The sequence below is a fragment of the Phyllostomus hastatus genome, unplaced genomic scaffold, assembly GCF_019186645.2.
Source record: "Phyllostomus hastatus isolate PE091 unplaced genomic scaffold, TTU_PhHast_1.1 phas_scaffold_93, whole genome shotgun sequence".
Lineage (NCBI taxonomy): Eukaryota > Metazoa > Chordata > Mammalia > Chiroptera > Phyllostomidae > Phyllostomus > Phyllostomus hastatus.
The window spans coordinates 29,654,802-29,672,585 of record NW_025334042.1 but is presented as its reverse complement, the minus strand read 5'-3'; the positions used below and the strand labels follow the sequence as shown (position 1 = coordinate 29,672,585).

At 36.7% G+C, this 17,784-nt stretch overlaps 1 protein-coding gene across 1 annotated transcript in view; it reads right to left on the bottom strand.

The window, feature by feature from the left end:
- Positions 1–15,152: 15,152 nt before the first annotated feature.
- Positions 15,153–17,784, bottom strand: part of SLC2A13 (solute carrier family 2 member 13) — a 288,415-nt gene continuing 285,783 nt past the window's right edge. The window contains exon 10 of the mRNA XM_045829533.1: positions 15,153–16,567. Coding sequence (XP_045685489.1) covers positions 16,341–16,567 — 227 coding nt within the window. The 3' untranslated portion in view covers positions 15,153–16,340. The remainder of the gene's footprint in view (positions 16,568–17,784) is intronic.

The following is a 17,784-nucleotide window of genomic DNA, read 5'->3' as shown; positions in this document are numbered from 1 at the left end:
ACAAGCCACACGCACATGTGTCCATGTGTTATGGTTTGCTTCTGGGGGACTCCATACTGACAGGTTAGAGACCATGATAAATGGACGAAGGAACTGTCTTTTCCTAGTTCCACAGTTCTTTACTCCAGTTTTTCATTTCTGCCACCTGCTGGCAACTCAAGTGCATCTAGCAGCATTTCAGACACAAGTGAATAGAGAATTAGTGAAATGAAATAGTCATCAGAGTAAATGATCCAGAATGCAAGAGAGAAAAAAATATGAAAAAAATTCAACAATAAGGGTGATAGAAGCTCCAACATATTTTTTAATTGAAGTATCAGCAGTAGAGAGAGACCAGGATAGAGGTATAACTTGAAGAGAGAATGGTGGAGATTTTCCAGAACTCAATCATATCCATGAATTCAAGATGGGCAAAAGTTTTCAAGTATGATAATATGAAATCAATATCAAGACCCCTCATAATAAAATGTTAGCCTCAAAGACAAAAAGAAGGCCTTAAAAGCAGCTAGAGAGAAAAAAAGACTTTCTATGAGTGCTATACTGTGAGATGATTTTTTAATAGCAATAATGAAAGACAAAAGAGTGTCATAATACCTTCCAACCCTGATAGACAATAACTGTTACCCTACAATTGCTTTTCCAGTTCTACAGTTCTAGCACTGTTTGAAAACCTCAGACTAGTCAGTAATGAGGAACTATTTCTAAGGGATTTGGTGATTTATATTTAAGGGTTTTTGGGGTTTTTTTTGCATATAGGTAGTGCTTTTTTATGAGAAGGGTTTCTGATTTTTGTCACTGTTTGGTCCATAACCCACATGCTGAATAACTTCTTCATTGACCCTGCTTCCTTCGGTCTTCTGGATTTAGCAGCGCTTGGAGTTGTTCAGCCACAGGAATTTCTTTGACTTTTTCAGTGTTGTCTCCAGTGATCTGCAATGTATATCCTTTCAAGCATGTTGCTGAAGAGCTATCCCATGTTCTCATTTTCAACATGCTTTGTTACTTCAAGCTTCTCTTGAATACTTAAAGCTTTCCTTTTACATTCATTGTCTGTGTTTTTGAATGAGGATACTTAGGCATGTTGGGGATGATTTTTTATATATATGTATATCTCTGCTTTCACACATGTGAAAGGATAGCAAACCACAATCTTAAAAGATAATATGCACAGTGAATTGATGTAACTGCTTGGTTTTCAAATGCGTGTGTTCGTTTTGCATATACCTGTGTGGCTGAATTAAGGAGGGCGCCGTTTCCTGTATTTACCTGGCGTTTGATGGATGCAGTTGTACATCCGTCGGTGTAAATTCACATTATGTTCGGATCATCCCTACTCTATCCTGGGGGAACACATTTGCCGTCTCAAACAATTACTGCAAAAGAGACTTTTCCTCCCAGTGGTCTTTCTATTGGCTTACTAGTGTCTTTGGAAAGGCACATGTTTTAAAGATGATAAAATATAACATCATTCTGAAAATCATTGATTATGGTCACAAAAATTCTCTTCTGTATTTACCTATAGAGAGTTTGTATTTTTAGTTCTTACACTTAGGTCTGTGATTCATTTCCAGCTATTTAAAGAATAAATTGCAAGGTTGTAAGTTCTTCTTTTTTTTTTTTTTGCACATAGCTATCCAGCTGCTGCAGCAGCAGTTCTTGAAAACACAATTCTTCCCGCAATTGAATTAACTTTGCAAAAACTCGACTGACCATGGTGTGTAAGTTTGACTCTTCATTCTGTTTTATTGATCTATATATCTTAGTATATGAATATGACATTGTTGATTTGTATAGCAAGCTTTGAAATCAGATAATATTACTGCCTTTTTAAAATAACTGTTTTGGGTTTATGTATATTTCCATATAATTTTGGCCTCAGCTTCTCAATTTCTCCAAAAATATTCTAGTTACATTTTGATACAGATTATCTTGAGTCTATATAGAAATTCACAGAGAATTGAAATCTTGAGTTTTACAGTCAATGAATATGTCATATACCTTCATTTATTTAGGTTTTCTTTAATTTCTTTTATAAAGCTTTTGCCTAGACCTTGGCTGTATTAGCAAAATAAATATTGGTGTTTTAAGCCAATAGGTTTTGGGAGATTGTTACCCAACAGTAGATAGCTAGAACACATTTTGGTACCTGGAAGTGAAGTACTTCCATAACAAAAATCTGAAACATGGCTTTGGAATGGAGTTGAAGCTGGAGGGGGCCGGAGAAGATTATTAGGTGAAGTCTGGTCCTTGAAGGGACTGTTAGTAGAAACTTTTTTTTTTAAGATTTTATTTTTTAGAGAGGTAAGGGAGGGAGAAAGAGAGAGAGAGAGAGAGAGAGAGAGAGAGAGAAACATCAATGTGCGGTTGCTGGGGGTCAAGGCCTGCAACCCAGGCATGTGCCCTGACTGGGAATTGAACCTGCGCTGCATTGGTTCGCAGCCCGCACTCAATCCACTGAATACACCAGTCAGGGCTGTTAGTGGAAACTTTATGGTCCTTAAGGTGGCTTGTCAGTGAGGGGTAAAAGGCTATTGAGGATAGCCTTAGGATATCCTCAGTTGAGGATATATTATTGTAATTTGGAAGATTAGGGGTATTTATTATGTAGTGGCAACAGGTTAAGCAACACTACCACCTATAGTAATGTGGAGACTAGAACTAAGGAGAAAGTAGAACTATAAAATTAAGATTTCAAAGGAGGGTGTTGATGGTGCCTCTTGGCTTCTTCTAGCTGCTTGTAGTAAAATGCAATATGAGCATTTTAAGTGAAAGAAATAACTATATGTATGAGAGCCCCCCAAAACTGGAATTATCTTCTGGAGGGTGGGCCCCTTGTAACGCAGGTTTCCCCACTGAGTGAGTGTTCTAGGAACCCATCTGTATCAGTGTACCAGCTGGCATTGTTGTGAGAGGCTACCTTTAGTTTCATTAGTTTTTTTGAAGATGCTTTCAATGCATTTGCCCATTTTATGAAGGGTAATTTATGAGTACACCTGCCCACACCGTGCTGAATGTTCAGCAGTTTTTGACCGAAAACAGCATGACCACTATGCCCCACCCTCCCTATTCACCAGATCTAGCCCCAAGCAACTTTTTTTTTGTTTGCCCTGAATGAAAAAAAAGTCCTCAAAGGGAAACTCTTTGCTAATGTGGAAGAGGTGAAACAAAAAATAGCAGAGGCACTAAAAGGCATCAAAATATTGACAAGTTCAAAAACTGAGCCGTGGAAAAAAAAGTCTTGATAGATGTATTGCATTAAATGGAGCGTACTTTGAAGGTGACTGAAGTTTAAACAAGTAATAATAAATATACAATTTTTAATAAATAAGGTTTTGGGGGGTCCCCACTTGTGTAACAGAGCTGGCTAGAATAAAAAATAAAACCGTTTCTCATTCCAGTTTCTTCAGATGGCAAGTGATACTAAAATTATGAAGAGACTTTGGACAAACACTAATTCCAGGACACTGTCAGGAAAATGAGAATAAAGATAACGTCAAGGGTGTGACAGAGACTGCTGCAAAGACCTCCAGATTTGAGGTGGTGCCTCATGCAGATAAATATCTAAGGATCTTAAAGAGCATGCATGGCAAATCGTCTCTGTTCAACAACAGGGCTTTTAAGAAGCCAGTTTAGAGGTTTGTGGGTATCACTTTTGTCTAATGGGGTGAGCCCCCCAGCATGACTGATAAGAGACCTGCATGGTTTTAAGAGAGATAATACCTGCTTGGACTAAAAGGGGCAGAGACATTACAATATTTAAAGAGGCCTTTGGGCCCATGCCAGGTAGCTCACTTGCCTAGAGTGTTCTCCTGATATGCAAAGGTTGCGGGTTTGATCTCCAGTCAGAGCACATAGAGGAGTCAACCAATGAATGCCTAAACGGAACAACAAATAGATCTCTCTCTCTCTCTCTCACTTTCTCTCTCCACACTTCTCTCTGTCCCCCCCTTCGGGTCCCCCTTTCTGTTTTTCCCTCTCTTCTTCCCTTCCTCTCATTTCCTCTTTCTCTAAAATCAATACAAGAAAAGGAAGAAAAGGAGGCCTTTAGACTTACGAAGTAGGAAGTAGGCTGGTAAAACTACTTAGCTGCAAACATGAGCAATTTTTCTTTGTGGAAAAGGATGGCTAAGGGGTGGAACTGTGAGCTCAGAGCGCAGGGTGGGGACCTGCAGAGATGCTGTGCTGCATCTCCAGGCATCAGGTCCGAGTCAAAGGACCGTCTGTGCCGGATTTCAAAATCGTTAAGGATTAGTGATTCCTGTTTGCTTGTCTTTCCCCTCCTTCCAATGGAAAAGTCTGTAATAATCTTATACCTATTCTACCCCTGAATGTTTGTGTGCAGAGGACATAAGTCTCTTTAGCTCACCAGGTCTTCATATTGAGAATAGCTATGCTTGAGGAGCTGTGCTTGGTAAGTAGTGTCTAAAGAGTCTCATATACACTTGGATGACATTTGGGACTTTGAATCTATGCCTGATGCCATAATAGGTGAGCCTTTTGTAGAGGTAGAGTTGTCCTGGGAAGTGGGCAGTATATTTTGCATACAAAAGGAATATGAATAATTTGAAGCCAGAGCGTATGTTTGCAATTTCTTTGATTCTTCTGCCTTTGCTAGGCATCTAAGGGGAGCCTAATTGCTGTTCCTTAGATATGGGTGAACCTTAGTGACTGACTTCTAACAAACAGAATGAGGTGAAGGTGGTGTTGAATGACTTCCAGGCTCTGATATGAACAACATGACATTGTTATTTCTTTCTCTGTCCCTGTTTCATGGGACATGTGAGCTGCCATTTAAGAAGTCTGGCTATCGTAAAGCCTCCGTGCTGGAGAGACCACATGGGAAGACAGGGCAGAGTTAGATTTCTGAGGAGCCCGGCTTTCCCAGCCCCAGCCCTTTGGGTTTTCTCAGGCCCTGCACCAGATGTGTAAGTGAATCAGCCCCCTGTTTTCAATAACCCCCAGCCAAAGGTGTGCAGAAATAAGCTGTCCCTGCTAGATCTGCTGCATTATGATCAAAATACATTATTTTCAGCCACTAACAGTTTTGAGGTGATTTGTTACAGGGCATTAGATGACTGGATCAGTTCATGTTTACATGTCTTATTACTCACATTGCTACATTTACTGTTGAGAGCTAGAACTTTATTGTGCACTATGTTTTAACATGTATATGGCCTAAAATAGTTCTTTTCACACAGTGGGCACTTGGTAAACTCAGTTGGCACTATTGATGAATTGGAACACAACCCATACTACTTGTGTCTGGCTCTTTTAATGCAGCCTCATTCTAGAAATACAGTTGGATCATTTCACAGCTCCCTTTGAACCTGCTCTTGTTGCTTTATTTACCTTACTTACTTTGTGACTGTGGAGTTTGTAACTGTTATTGCTTTCACTTCACCTTGACTGTGACTCCGTAACTATTGAAGTATATTGAGTTATGCATAAGTTTTACAGGTCGAGAGTCACCCATTCCTTGGAATTGTACCTAGTACATAGTAAATAGTCATTATTTGTTGATTGACCTTAACTGTGTGAAAGATTGAGTGACTTACATAGATTACCCCTTTTAAGCCTCACAACAACATTAGGATGATTATCTCCACTGAGGATAATCATCCTAATATTGGATGATTGGTAGATAAGGAAAGTGAAGTTTAATTTGGGGAAGTGGCTCTCCCAAGGTAGGACAGTCAATAGTGGAGATGGGATTCCAGTCAAAGATCTGACTCCAAAGCCAGTGCTCCTGATGACTGTGCTTTACATGGTTTGATGTTGATGTAGGTTTCTAGTTGTTGACCTTGAGATTATCCATCCAGCGCACCCACACCATTTGTTTGATTTGTGGATTAGCTACTGCTTCTCCAGAGCTGATGCCTTGTTTTCTGCTGTCTGGTGGTGTTGCTGCATTCTTTCTTGTGACTCATGTCTGGGGGTCCATGGAGAGAATCTTCCATTGAAAATGTAATCATGTACATGAAATTAAGAGCTAAGAACTAGCTCAGTAACACAGAAAGTAATAGTGCATTGTCTTCACAGAAAATATATGAAATATAATAAAACCAGGGCCATTGTTTTCATACTTAAAAAAAATAAGACCTGTAAACATGAATGGAAAATACTTATGGCAATTCTGATGTTAGATCTTACAGTTTTAGAAATTAGATATTTTTTTTAAATTTTTATTTTTCAAGTATAGTTGATGTACAGTATTGTATTAGGTTCAGGTGTACAACCCAGTGGTTAGATATTTATGTAACTTACAAACTGACCGCCCTGATAAACCTAGTTCCCAGCAGACACCACACATAGTTATTATGGTATCATTGACTAAATTCCCTCTGCTGTACTTTACATCCTCGTGACAGTTCTCTAATTACCGATTTGTACTTAATCTCTTTACCTTTTGCACACATCCCCCCAACCCTCCTCCCATCTGAAATCAGAATGTTCTCTGTATGTATGAATCTGTTTCTGGTCTGCTTATTCGTTTATTTTGTTTTTTAGATTCATTTGGCTTTTGTCTTTGACTTACTTCACTCAGCACAAGACTCTAGGTCCATGCATATTCTAGCAGATAGCAAGATTTTATTTATATTTTTTGTGGTGGCATCATACATATTTCATTGTATGTATGCATCACTTCTTTATCCACACAGCTATTGATGGACATTTAGTGCTTTCATGTCTTGGTTATTGTAAGTAATGCTGCAGTGATCAAATGGGTGTATATGTCTTTTTGATTTAGTATTTTGGGTTTCTCCAGATAAATGCCCAGAAGTGACATTGCTGGGTCTTTCTTTGTTTCTTATTATAGTGTTTGCTTTAGAATATATTTTGTCTGGTGTAAGTACTAGTACACAAGCTCTTTGTTCGTTTGTTTCCATTTTTGTGAAATATCTTTTCCCATCCCTTTACTTTCAGTCTGTGTGTCTTTCACTCTGAAGCTAGTCTCTTGTAGACAGCATATGTACGTAAGGGCCTTGTTTTGTTATCCATTCAGGTAGAGGCAGTAACAAAATTTTCCATATGAAGCTCATTGTAGAAAAGAAACAATAAAGTGTGGTGGTTAAAAATGACTTTGGCACAAACTGACCTGGGCCTAAGGTCAGACTACAATCTGTGCTACTTAAGTTACTCTCCTTCCCAGGATGCAGCATGCCCTCATCCAGAAAACTGGGGGAGCAGTGGTACTTCAGATACAGGGTTTCTGTGAGGACAGAATGAGATGATGAATACAGGAGGTCCTCCTATAGCATCGTTTCCTTTAATGTTTCATTGTGACATTGATTAGATGCTATAGGAACTTAACTCCTTTTTATATCAATTAGCCTAAGGTAAAATTACATCTTTTTCATTTAAAATCACAGAACCTGTTGACAGCCTTAATTGAGGACTTACTGTATAAAGGATCTGGCATATAATGAGTGTGAGTAGTTATTTTACAAATAAAATGCAGAAATAGAATAATTACCACAAAACAAGCAAATCCAAACTTAGCTATCCTAATATTTAATGACATTTATTAGGTTTTTCCTTCTTTTAACATGACTCACAAGAAATGAACCAAATTTGTCATGCTGATGTGTTTGTGAATGCATATGAACTCAGGTAGTATAAGGAATTAGCTGCTGGATTAAAATAGCTTTGCTGTACTATGGTTCATTTACAAAGCATGCTTGTTGATACTGACCTAGTGCCATGGTGTCATTTTTTTTCCAGCCCAGGAAACACTTCTATTGCTCCTTGTGGCCCACATGAGCACCTGTGATGCATGCTTCCATTCTTCTTCAAATGTTTACTTATTGAGCACATACTACATGCTTGGCACTTTACAAGGTGCTGATGGGTTGGTAGGAAATAATGCAAGTTCCTTGTTCTCGTGGGATGTATATTCTAGTGGTAGAAGCAGGCAAGAAATAAAAATACTTTTCAAGTAGTGATGAATACTAGGAAGAAAATAAAACAAAGTTACATGACAATGTATTGGGCAGGAAGGGCACAATTAAAAATGTGCAGTCAAGGCAGGCTTTCAAAGGAGATGATTCTGAGCCGATACCTGAATGATAAAAAGGAACTAAACACACAAAGAATGGGTGACAAACGTATAAGGCACAGATAATGTCACATGCAAAGTCCCTGGGGTGGAAATGACTTAGCATTATGAATTCCTAAGTAACTTGCATATAAATCTACCCAATCAGTTATGTATTATTCGCTAGGTAAGCTCACCTTTTGAAAGAACATGATGCTAATTTCCTTTCCAAAGTGGAGATTTCAAAATCCTAATGCAGTGGTTCCCACATTGTCATGTGCTTCAGAAATACTGGAGAGTTTAAGTTTCCTGACCTAAAACATTTGAACTGGTAGAAAGAGTGGGATGGTGGTTACCAGAGTCTGGGGTTGGGACAAATGGGAGACGCTGTTTAAAGGCACAAATGGAGCTACTAGAAATAAATAGGTCCGGGACACCTGATGCACACCTTTGTGACCATAGCAACAGTACTGCATTTTCACCTTGAAAGTTGAGAGTCCATCTTAATCGTTCCCACCACACATGCACATACACAAAAGGTAAGTGATGTGATACAGGTGTTAGCTAAAATCCATGTATCAGATCAGTAAGTTGTGTGCCTTAAACTTACGTGCTTTATATGTCAACTACATTTCCAGATTTGCATTCGTAACAACCCCACACATGATGCCTGTGCCACCAGTGAGGGCATTTTAACTGCTACTCTAACAAGTCTGTTTCAAAAAGTATATTGAGGTGCCATTGGTTTGTAAAATCATACAGGCTTCAAGTGTACACTTCCGTAATACATCATCTGTGTATTGTATTGTGTGTTCACCACCCAAGTCAAACCTCCTTCCATCACCATACATTTGACCCCCTTTACTGCCTTCCCCCAACCCGCCTCTCCGCCAGTAACCACCGTCCTATACCGTTGTCTCTGTCTATGGGGGTTTTTAATGTGTGTGTGTGTGTGTGTGTGAGTTTAGTGTCCGCTTGCTAAAAGCATGCTAATGTTGTCTTTTATGTAAAACATTTACTCTGTGTAGTGTAAAATCATCTGGAATTAATTTTTGTAAGTATAATGGAAAAGTATATTAAATATTACAGGGAAAAATACCATCGATGTTTCATATTGAATTCATAGTATCTATAGCAATATGAATTTAATTTCAATATAACCAATTAGTGAAGGGTTAATATCAGTTTTCATTTGGAGGGGATTTCAAAAATTATTATTATTTTTTTTTTAGAAATTTATTTTTTAGTACACATATAATTTTTTTAAAGATTTTATTTATTTATTTTTAGAGAGGGAAAGGAGGGAGAGGGAGAGAGAGACAGAGAGAGAGAGAGAGAGAGAGAGAGAGAGAGAGAGACATCAGTGTGTGGTTGCTGGGGGTTCTGGCCTGCAACCCAGGAATGTACCCTGGCTGGGAATCGAACCTGGGACACTTTGGTTCGCAGCCCGCGCTCAATCCACTGAGCTATGCCAGCCAGGGCTTCAAAAATTATTTTTAAATGCCGAAAGGAATTTAAAGGATAAGTGACTGAAATTTTCTAAAATTATTTTTGTTGACTGAGAGATCAAATAAATAGAAATTGTATATTAAATGCTGTTCATCTAGAGACTGTGGGAATGTCTTATCAACCATGCCATTCAGGAGGATATTCATGGAAAAGATGCAGAAAGACAGAGGGACATCAGGCCAGTCAGCCAGAGCAGCTCAAACTGTTCTGGACAGCGGAGAGCATGGCTGCTGCAGTCACATAGCCTGCATGACAGACACCAGAGGCCCATGTGTTCCTGTCCGTAGCAGTTGTTCCCAGGAAGGGAATTTATAAGCACAATGCTTGTACTTTGGACATCATGACCTTAGCAGCAACGGGGACAGCATATGGATGATGATACGAAGAAGAGCCAACGGTCATCCAGCACTTCATGTCATTGCATTAAGTGCTTTACATGACTGACGGATGTAACCCCCACAACACACAGATGATAGTAACGACATCTCCAGTTCATGGACAAGGAAGTGCGGCAAAGAGGAACCCAATGTAATTTGGGTTACCAGGCAGCAAGTTGAAAGCTGAGATTCAAACCTAGACCATTTGCCTTCACCTTGATCTCTTGAACAATGTACCATAGACTGCTTCATATTTGGAAAAGAATCCCAAATCAAAGGTTTTCAGGATTTGTGTTTATGGTCCAGTTTAAAATGAGGGATGTGATTCATTTATGCACACTCTTTCAGTTATAATACCGGAGTTCCACAGTGTCTGTTTTTTAATCTTTCTGCCTGGATTTGGCAAGACATTGCAAATGAGGACCAAGAAGACTGTTGGAATAGTCATTGCAGAAAGGAGTTTTGTACCACTCCCTAGTGTGTGATGATCGGCAAGTCACCAAAATAAATTTTAGTATTGATAAAAGGACGACATTTACCCCACGAGATTGGACAATTAAATAAGGATGTTTCTGACCCCTAATTCAGACATGTATAGCACTATTCACTTGTCCAGATGAGTGGACACTTTGTGCATAACTTATGGGATTATCAAGAATCCTCAGTTAAGTTATAACTCCACTGTAAGCCTTTGAACAACAGTGGATTGAATGTTCTCAAAGGATCTGCTTGGGCTCTTTCTGCAGCTGGGCTCAGGATGGCACACCCTGACTGTCAAGGTAGGTTGAGTAGTGACCCAGATCAAACAATAATATAATGCTTACTAGTAAAAGTTACAGTTGGGGCAGAATGGTAGCAGAGAGCAACAGAGTGCCTAAAGGACTGTCAGCTGGCTGGTCCTCCAGCAGGTAATTTGTTCTCATTTACAAAGCAACAACCAAAAATAATTTTTGTCAATCCGACACAATGGTTCACATGTTCTGACAACAACCAGAAATAATATTTCATGGGTTCCTAAACACTTTATTTCAAAATTCTATAGTTACTATTTACAGTAGTTTCTTGGGACAGTTTTTAGGTATAAAATACCTTTAAAGATGTGTTTACACATGATCAAAATAGGTAAAATAACAGTAAAAAGATAGGCTTGCATAAATACTTCCTTGTAGATGTTTTTACCATGGAGCCTGGAGCCTAAAATCTAAGGAAGAGAATTAGAGGAAACACAGAAGTGCAGGGAAGATAAGTGAGTAATGAATTGTCTTAACTTTTATTTGATTATTTTCATTTACAGTTCTGGCACTGACACATTTTTTTTAAAAAAAGATTTTAATTTTATGTAAAGAACTTCAATAAAATAACTTAAAAAACATTTACATATACATCACTAAATTTCCATAAAATATACAATACTTTTGATACATCTATAGGCTAGAATTAAATGACTTTGAAGGAAATGATACATAGTCATAATTTTTGAGATATTCTATATGTCACATGTAGGAATAAATATTTCTATTGGATTTGCCAAGACATGAATATTAAACACTGTATAACATGCACTCAGAAATTAAAATATACATTTTGAAAACATTTAAAAAGCATAAAACTTTTGATTTAATCTAGATATACATTAGAGCTTCTAAATAGAAATTTGAACATTATAAATAAAAGATATTATAACATAAAGTGAGATAAAATCCAAAAGCTGCTAGGAACCAGCTTGGACACATAAATATAAATTTCTACTTTGGCTAGAGTTAAATCTCATCTTTTTTAATGTTTTAATTGAGATGGGATGACATTTGAATATTATTAAAATTTGCTAAAATTTTAAAACCTTACAAAATACTGGTTTTTACCTTTACTTGTATGCTGCATTTCTTTTCCTCATTTATATTGATATGACAAAATCAAACACATAAATTTAACTGTCTAAAATAAAAATTTGAATATTACTGCTAAATGAAGGTAGGTATTTAACATTCCATAGACCAAATCACTCAAATACAACAGACTATTTTATACACACGAAGTAAAGAATTATAGGAGTTACATTGTTTTACACTCAACAAGCAAATTAGGATAAATTTCTTTCATGTACTTCTGAACATCATTAACACTTATAAAATATCTCTGTGATGATTATTGGCACACAAAAATTTCCATCTCTGAGGGACAACACAGAAGAGTTGGTAGTAGTTAGCCATTTGGCATTTTTAAATGATTGCTATTTCTAGAAAACAGCAGCAATATTGCCCACCCAGGATGGAATATACTGACCATCAATACACTGTTACACCAGATCACTTCATCAATTAGCTTAACTGTACTATATAGGAGACTAAGGAAATTAATAGAAAGTGTCGGAAAACAGGACGTTAAAATTAATCCACAGAACAATTTTGAGTCTTTTTATAGGCAGCAATTACACATGAGCTGTAAATTTTATCCACAATTTAATACACTTTGCTATATAAAGCCTGTATTATGAATTCTCTGCTCCCGGCCTGGCATGTCATTCTTGTATTTGTTGTTAGCGAGAACAAATACATGGGAATCTGGTAACTGAAAACTCGTCACAACAACTGTCAGTTACTGGAGGCTTAGTATAATTTGAGATTTTGTAAGTAGAAGAAAGGTTAAAAAAACTGATTATAATAAAATGAAGACAATCCTTCCAGTCCCCTCACTGTATTACAGTATTTATATTAGTGCCATTGCACTGTGAGATATTCTTAGATAAATGTGGATAGCATTTTCTAGAGTATCTTCCCCCAGGATCCATGGATTATTATAATACATTCGATTTTACTTGCTGAGGAAGAAGAAAAGGGTAGGTTGTCTGTCAGCCTGAATTTTTCCTGTTCTTTCTTCCTCTGCATAGCTGATTTTGAAATTAGAGTAAATAATTTCTAAATTCTTTGCTTTCATGGATTTTCCATTTTAGAGTGAATAACTCAAAAACATACTGATTCATACAGTTAAATTTTGTTCAGTGGTAAAATAAGGTTATGGGAAAGCACTTGATAGCACTATTCTCATAGCATTTTCCATCAGTGAACTAACTACTGCAAATGATCAGGAACAAAATCTCAAACCTTTTAAACCTAGTTTTAATTTAGATCTCTTACATATACATTAAACATCATGTGTTGGACAATTATTGACTAAAGTGTAACAATCAAAATTATCAGGAATGCTTATACTGAAGAAAAATATTGATACCAAATCCTTATCTGACATCACCTTTAGACTTAAGTGTTCAGATGACAACGAAAAGTTACACTCTCAAGTCCAGTGCAGATGCGTCAGCCAGACAGCTCAGAAGCCTCAATAGGGCTTTCCTCGCTGTATTTTCCTAAAACTTAACATATATTTATTGAATTTGCAGTATGCTTAGAATCAAACCTATAATTTTAGTTAAAAGCATGATGTTTAATGCATTTTAATATGGTAGGTTAAATACCACCATATATAAATTATCCTAAAAATACAGATTTGATATTTCAAATGGAATGTTTTTAAGTTGATAGTGGTAGCCAAAGATGCCAACTTAAAAGGTGCATAATATTAAAAACCTTCAAAATTCAAACATTAAATTTGTAATATACTATAAATATTCACCCAATCTAAAAATAATACCTAATTGTATAAGGTTCCATTTCAAGTACTTATTTTGTTTTTAAAAAATTATAAATAACTCTTATACTGTGCCTCTCTGTACTTCAAAGATATGGAGTATTTATCACTATATAAATAACATACAGTCCTTTAAAGAAGGGGTTGAGGAGAACAGAGGAGAACTGGCTAATTTTCCCTGTTGTTAATGTGCATTTATGGATATAAAGTTGAAAACACCATTTGCTTATGTCAGGGAGAACAGGCCGTGTTCTGCTCTACAAAGCAGTAAGAGTCGAGCTTCTTCTTTAATAAAGTGACTGTGCTTTCAGTCCAGCTGAGTTAATGCTGTGTGTATATATGTAATCAGGAGATCTAAGACAATCTTAGATAAATCAGAAAAATTCTTTGAGTACTTCATTGTTCTGAATACTTTTCCTCCCTGTCATATTTTGATTTTAACACACAACAGCTCCTTTCCCACTTCACCTGTGTGAAGTATTACATAGATGAGAAATAGCAATAGAATACTAATTTTCTCTATGAAATCACATCAGCTTTTATGGGGCAAATTAATATTAACATCCCCTTAAAAATCAATGGTCAAAGCACCTAATTCAAAGAAAAAAAAACACTGTTAAATAAAATCTTGTATTATTTGCGATGATCAGAGGAGAACATTTTTTAGTCCAGTAAAGTAACCGTTAAAGCAATTATTGTAGCCTTGCTGACTTAGAGAACGAGTGAGCCTCCTTGGCTACCATCTCAGCTTTGACATTGTGATAGGAACAAACCAGATTTAAAGAGAATTAGAAAACACCCTGGAGATTGGCAGAAACACAACGAATGTAGAGACAGCCGCCTTTTTACTCCTAAGTGTACCTTATTAGACGTTCAGAGCCGTGTTAAAATGCATCAAACTTATGCATTCCTAACTGTCCACAGAAGAGTCATTCAATTTCATTGGGAATAGCAGGTAATTTTGTACATACTATATAGTTCTTTAATATAAGAGCAAAGATTAGAGTTCACTGATGAAGGAACACAAAAAAACAAATACTTTGAACAGACATTATAGAAATGCAGAAAGTCAACATTTCTTGAAGACTTGGGTTATGTGAGAACCATTAATCTGTTCCAATAGAAAAATCCCAATTTTTAGATAAGGAAAAAAATTAAAGCTAAGCATGAGTAAAAGGAAACACCCATAACAAATCTATGTATTTTTTTGGTGGGGGGAGTGTGCGGAGTAACTTTTCATGGAAACTGAGAAAGGATGTGCAAAATGAAAACGAGTTTATGGTGTCAGAGTAACAAAAGACAAGTACTGTTAAGTAAAAAATGAGAATTTTTTAGGAAGATTACCATGTTTTGCTGTGTATAATATGCACTTTTTACCCAAATATTTGAAGGGAAAAATAAGGATGTGCCTTATATATGGGTAGTACTAATTCCGTATCTGTATAAATGCTTTTAACTATTTCATTTATGCTTATGCATTAAAAGTGTAATTCTAGAAAGCAATAATGATATCAGTATGCAAAATAACACCCTGGAATACAATGATCAGTTTTGTTTCTAAATATACATATAAAAATTGAATTAAAAAATTAAAATGAAAGATTTTTTTCCTTGAAGTCTGGGTCCAAAACATGGGTGTGCAATATACATGGGAGTGCATTATATATGGCAAAATATGGTAATAAAAAGTTAAAGTAAGTTAAAAATAAGTCCTACTATTTAATTAAATAGCAGCAGCAGGATTTTTTGTCACTGATTTCCTGCCTTTTTTGTTTCAGAGATTATTTGAATGAAAGAAGGGGAAAGTAGTCTGCTATCAGCTATTTATAGAACACAAATAAAGGCACAAATAGTAGGACTCAAGAAGTTGGTTAGCAAAGGCATGGTGAGTATCAGGTGATTTTGGCATGAACAAAAACTGACCCTGAAATGCAGTTAAAGATCTAGTGCTGTTTTTATTTATAGTTGCATACCTAAGTGACTAACTCAATTAGGGATCCATAAAAATCTTTTCTCTTTCTAGCAATAAAATATACTTATCAAAACTTGCTAGCTTATCTGTGCAAATGTACACTTGTCACTGATGCAAAAAAATATGTATGAAAATATACCCTAAAAGACCTGCTTTTCATAATGTTCAAAAGATTCTGTGTAGTCAGTTTCTGAAGAACTCTCAAGATCGGAACTGGAGAGAGGAACCAAAACGTGGAATTCAAAGGAGATAAGACAGCTGTGCCCTTGTAGGAGGCACTTTTTAATTTGTTGAAAGTTTAAATGGAATTTCCTTTCTAACAGCTGATCACAGATACGATACTTGTCCTTAGGAAAATTTAGGGCCAACAGGCCATGTTTTGATAGACAACAATCCTTAGTCCATATCCTAGAATCCTTCTTTATATCATACGTATACGATGCAGTGAGAGCAGCAATGACTCAGCTGCCACTGATGATTATATATGGTTTTAGGATAAACAGATTCCACTGAAGTCACTGGATACAATATTCATTTTAGACTATCTCAGGAAGGAATTACACAATTTGTTCAATGATTCTTATTTTAAAAGCTCTGTAAATATTTTTTTACATTTCTGCTTATGAAAAAAATGTCAACATGGTTATCATCTTGCTCCTCATCAAAGATTCTAGAATATGAAGTCATTCAAAACTAGACTGTGGAAGTGGAAAGAACCAGATTAGAAGCAGGGCAGTGAGGTCACCAATAGCTGCTCTTTTCTCCCAAGGTTTTAAAAATAACTACAGATATCAGCAGTTGAAAATTATTCCACATCAGAAGCATCATTGTCAGAAAGATGGTAGTTACTCCCCTTTACCCGTATATATTCAATGTATCTTCCTTCATCAGAATCTGAAGCGCCACATGTACACAGCCTGTTGTCAAAGAGTGATTCAATTTCCTCCAGTTTTTTCCCTTTGGTCTCAGGAAGACAGCCGTAGATGAAGAGGAGTCCTACAGCAGCGAATCCAGCATACAGGAAGAAGGCCCCTGAGATGGGAAATAATATAGAGTAAGTCCTCACTCAACATCATCAGTAGGTTCCTGAGACTGAGGTAAAACGATTTGTGGTTGATTCTTGAACAGTGTTGGGGTTAGGAGCCCCTACTCCCTGTGCATATAACTGTAGTCTCCCTGCAAACTCCACTGATAGCCTAGTGTTGACTGGAAGCTTTACTATTAACTAGTTGATTACCACATATTTTACATGTTGTATGTTTTATATATGGTATTCTTACAATAAGAGAGCTACAAAAATGATTAAGAAAATTATAAGAGACAAAACTTTTACAGTACTATATTTATTGAAAAAAAATCCATATGTATAAGTGGAACTGTGCAGGTCAAATTGTGTTGTTCAAGGGTTAACTGTGTAACAAAACCCATCTTACCATCGGCTAATTGATATAAGTAAGAGTTAAGTTCATATGGCATTTTGTCAGTGTTCTAGCAAAACAACGTTGAATGCAGCGAAGTTATTTGAGACCCTGCTATGTGTGTGTTTGCATGCCTAGATTGGAAAGAGTACTTAATTTTGACTTTTCTTTCTGATTAATCATGCATAACTGTGGTCTGAAATGGAACCAAAAAGTTACTGCTAGCCTGGTAACTCTAATTGTTCTAACCTCGTGAATATAATGCAATTTAGTTTTCTAAAGTCATGAAATGCCAAACTCAAGAAGAAGGATAGAACAGGTTCATATATAACTTGTGCTTTATTAAGTCTTCCCTGGCTAGAGATAACTGTTTCTCTCCTAGGTGCTTTCATAGTGCTTTGCTGAGGCCCCCTATAGTAATAACCAAGAAGTATCATAATTATATGCATGTATTTGTCTGTCTTGTCTGCTAGACTGGAGATACTCTTGAGGGAGAAATCTCATTTCATTTATCTCGTATTTCCACAATTACATAAAATGATGACATTGCTGATTTCATGACTGAATAGAGTACATGACAACTCTGTCCTTCCTGTCTCTCATGCCCAAAGTCGGGGAGTCAACCTTGACTTTTTTCTTACTCTCCCCTCCAATATCCAATCTGTTCGGAAATCCCATTGGATCCACTTTCCATCTGCACTGTTGTGGTTGTCTCCTAAATTGCATCCTTGTTCCTGCTCTTAGACTGTTGTAGTCTACTTTTGGGGTTCATAACACTTACTAGCATCTGACATAAAGGTTATTCTTTCATTAAATTTTTTTCTGGTGTAA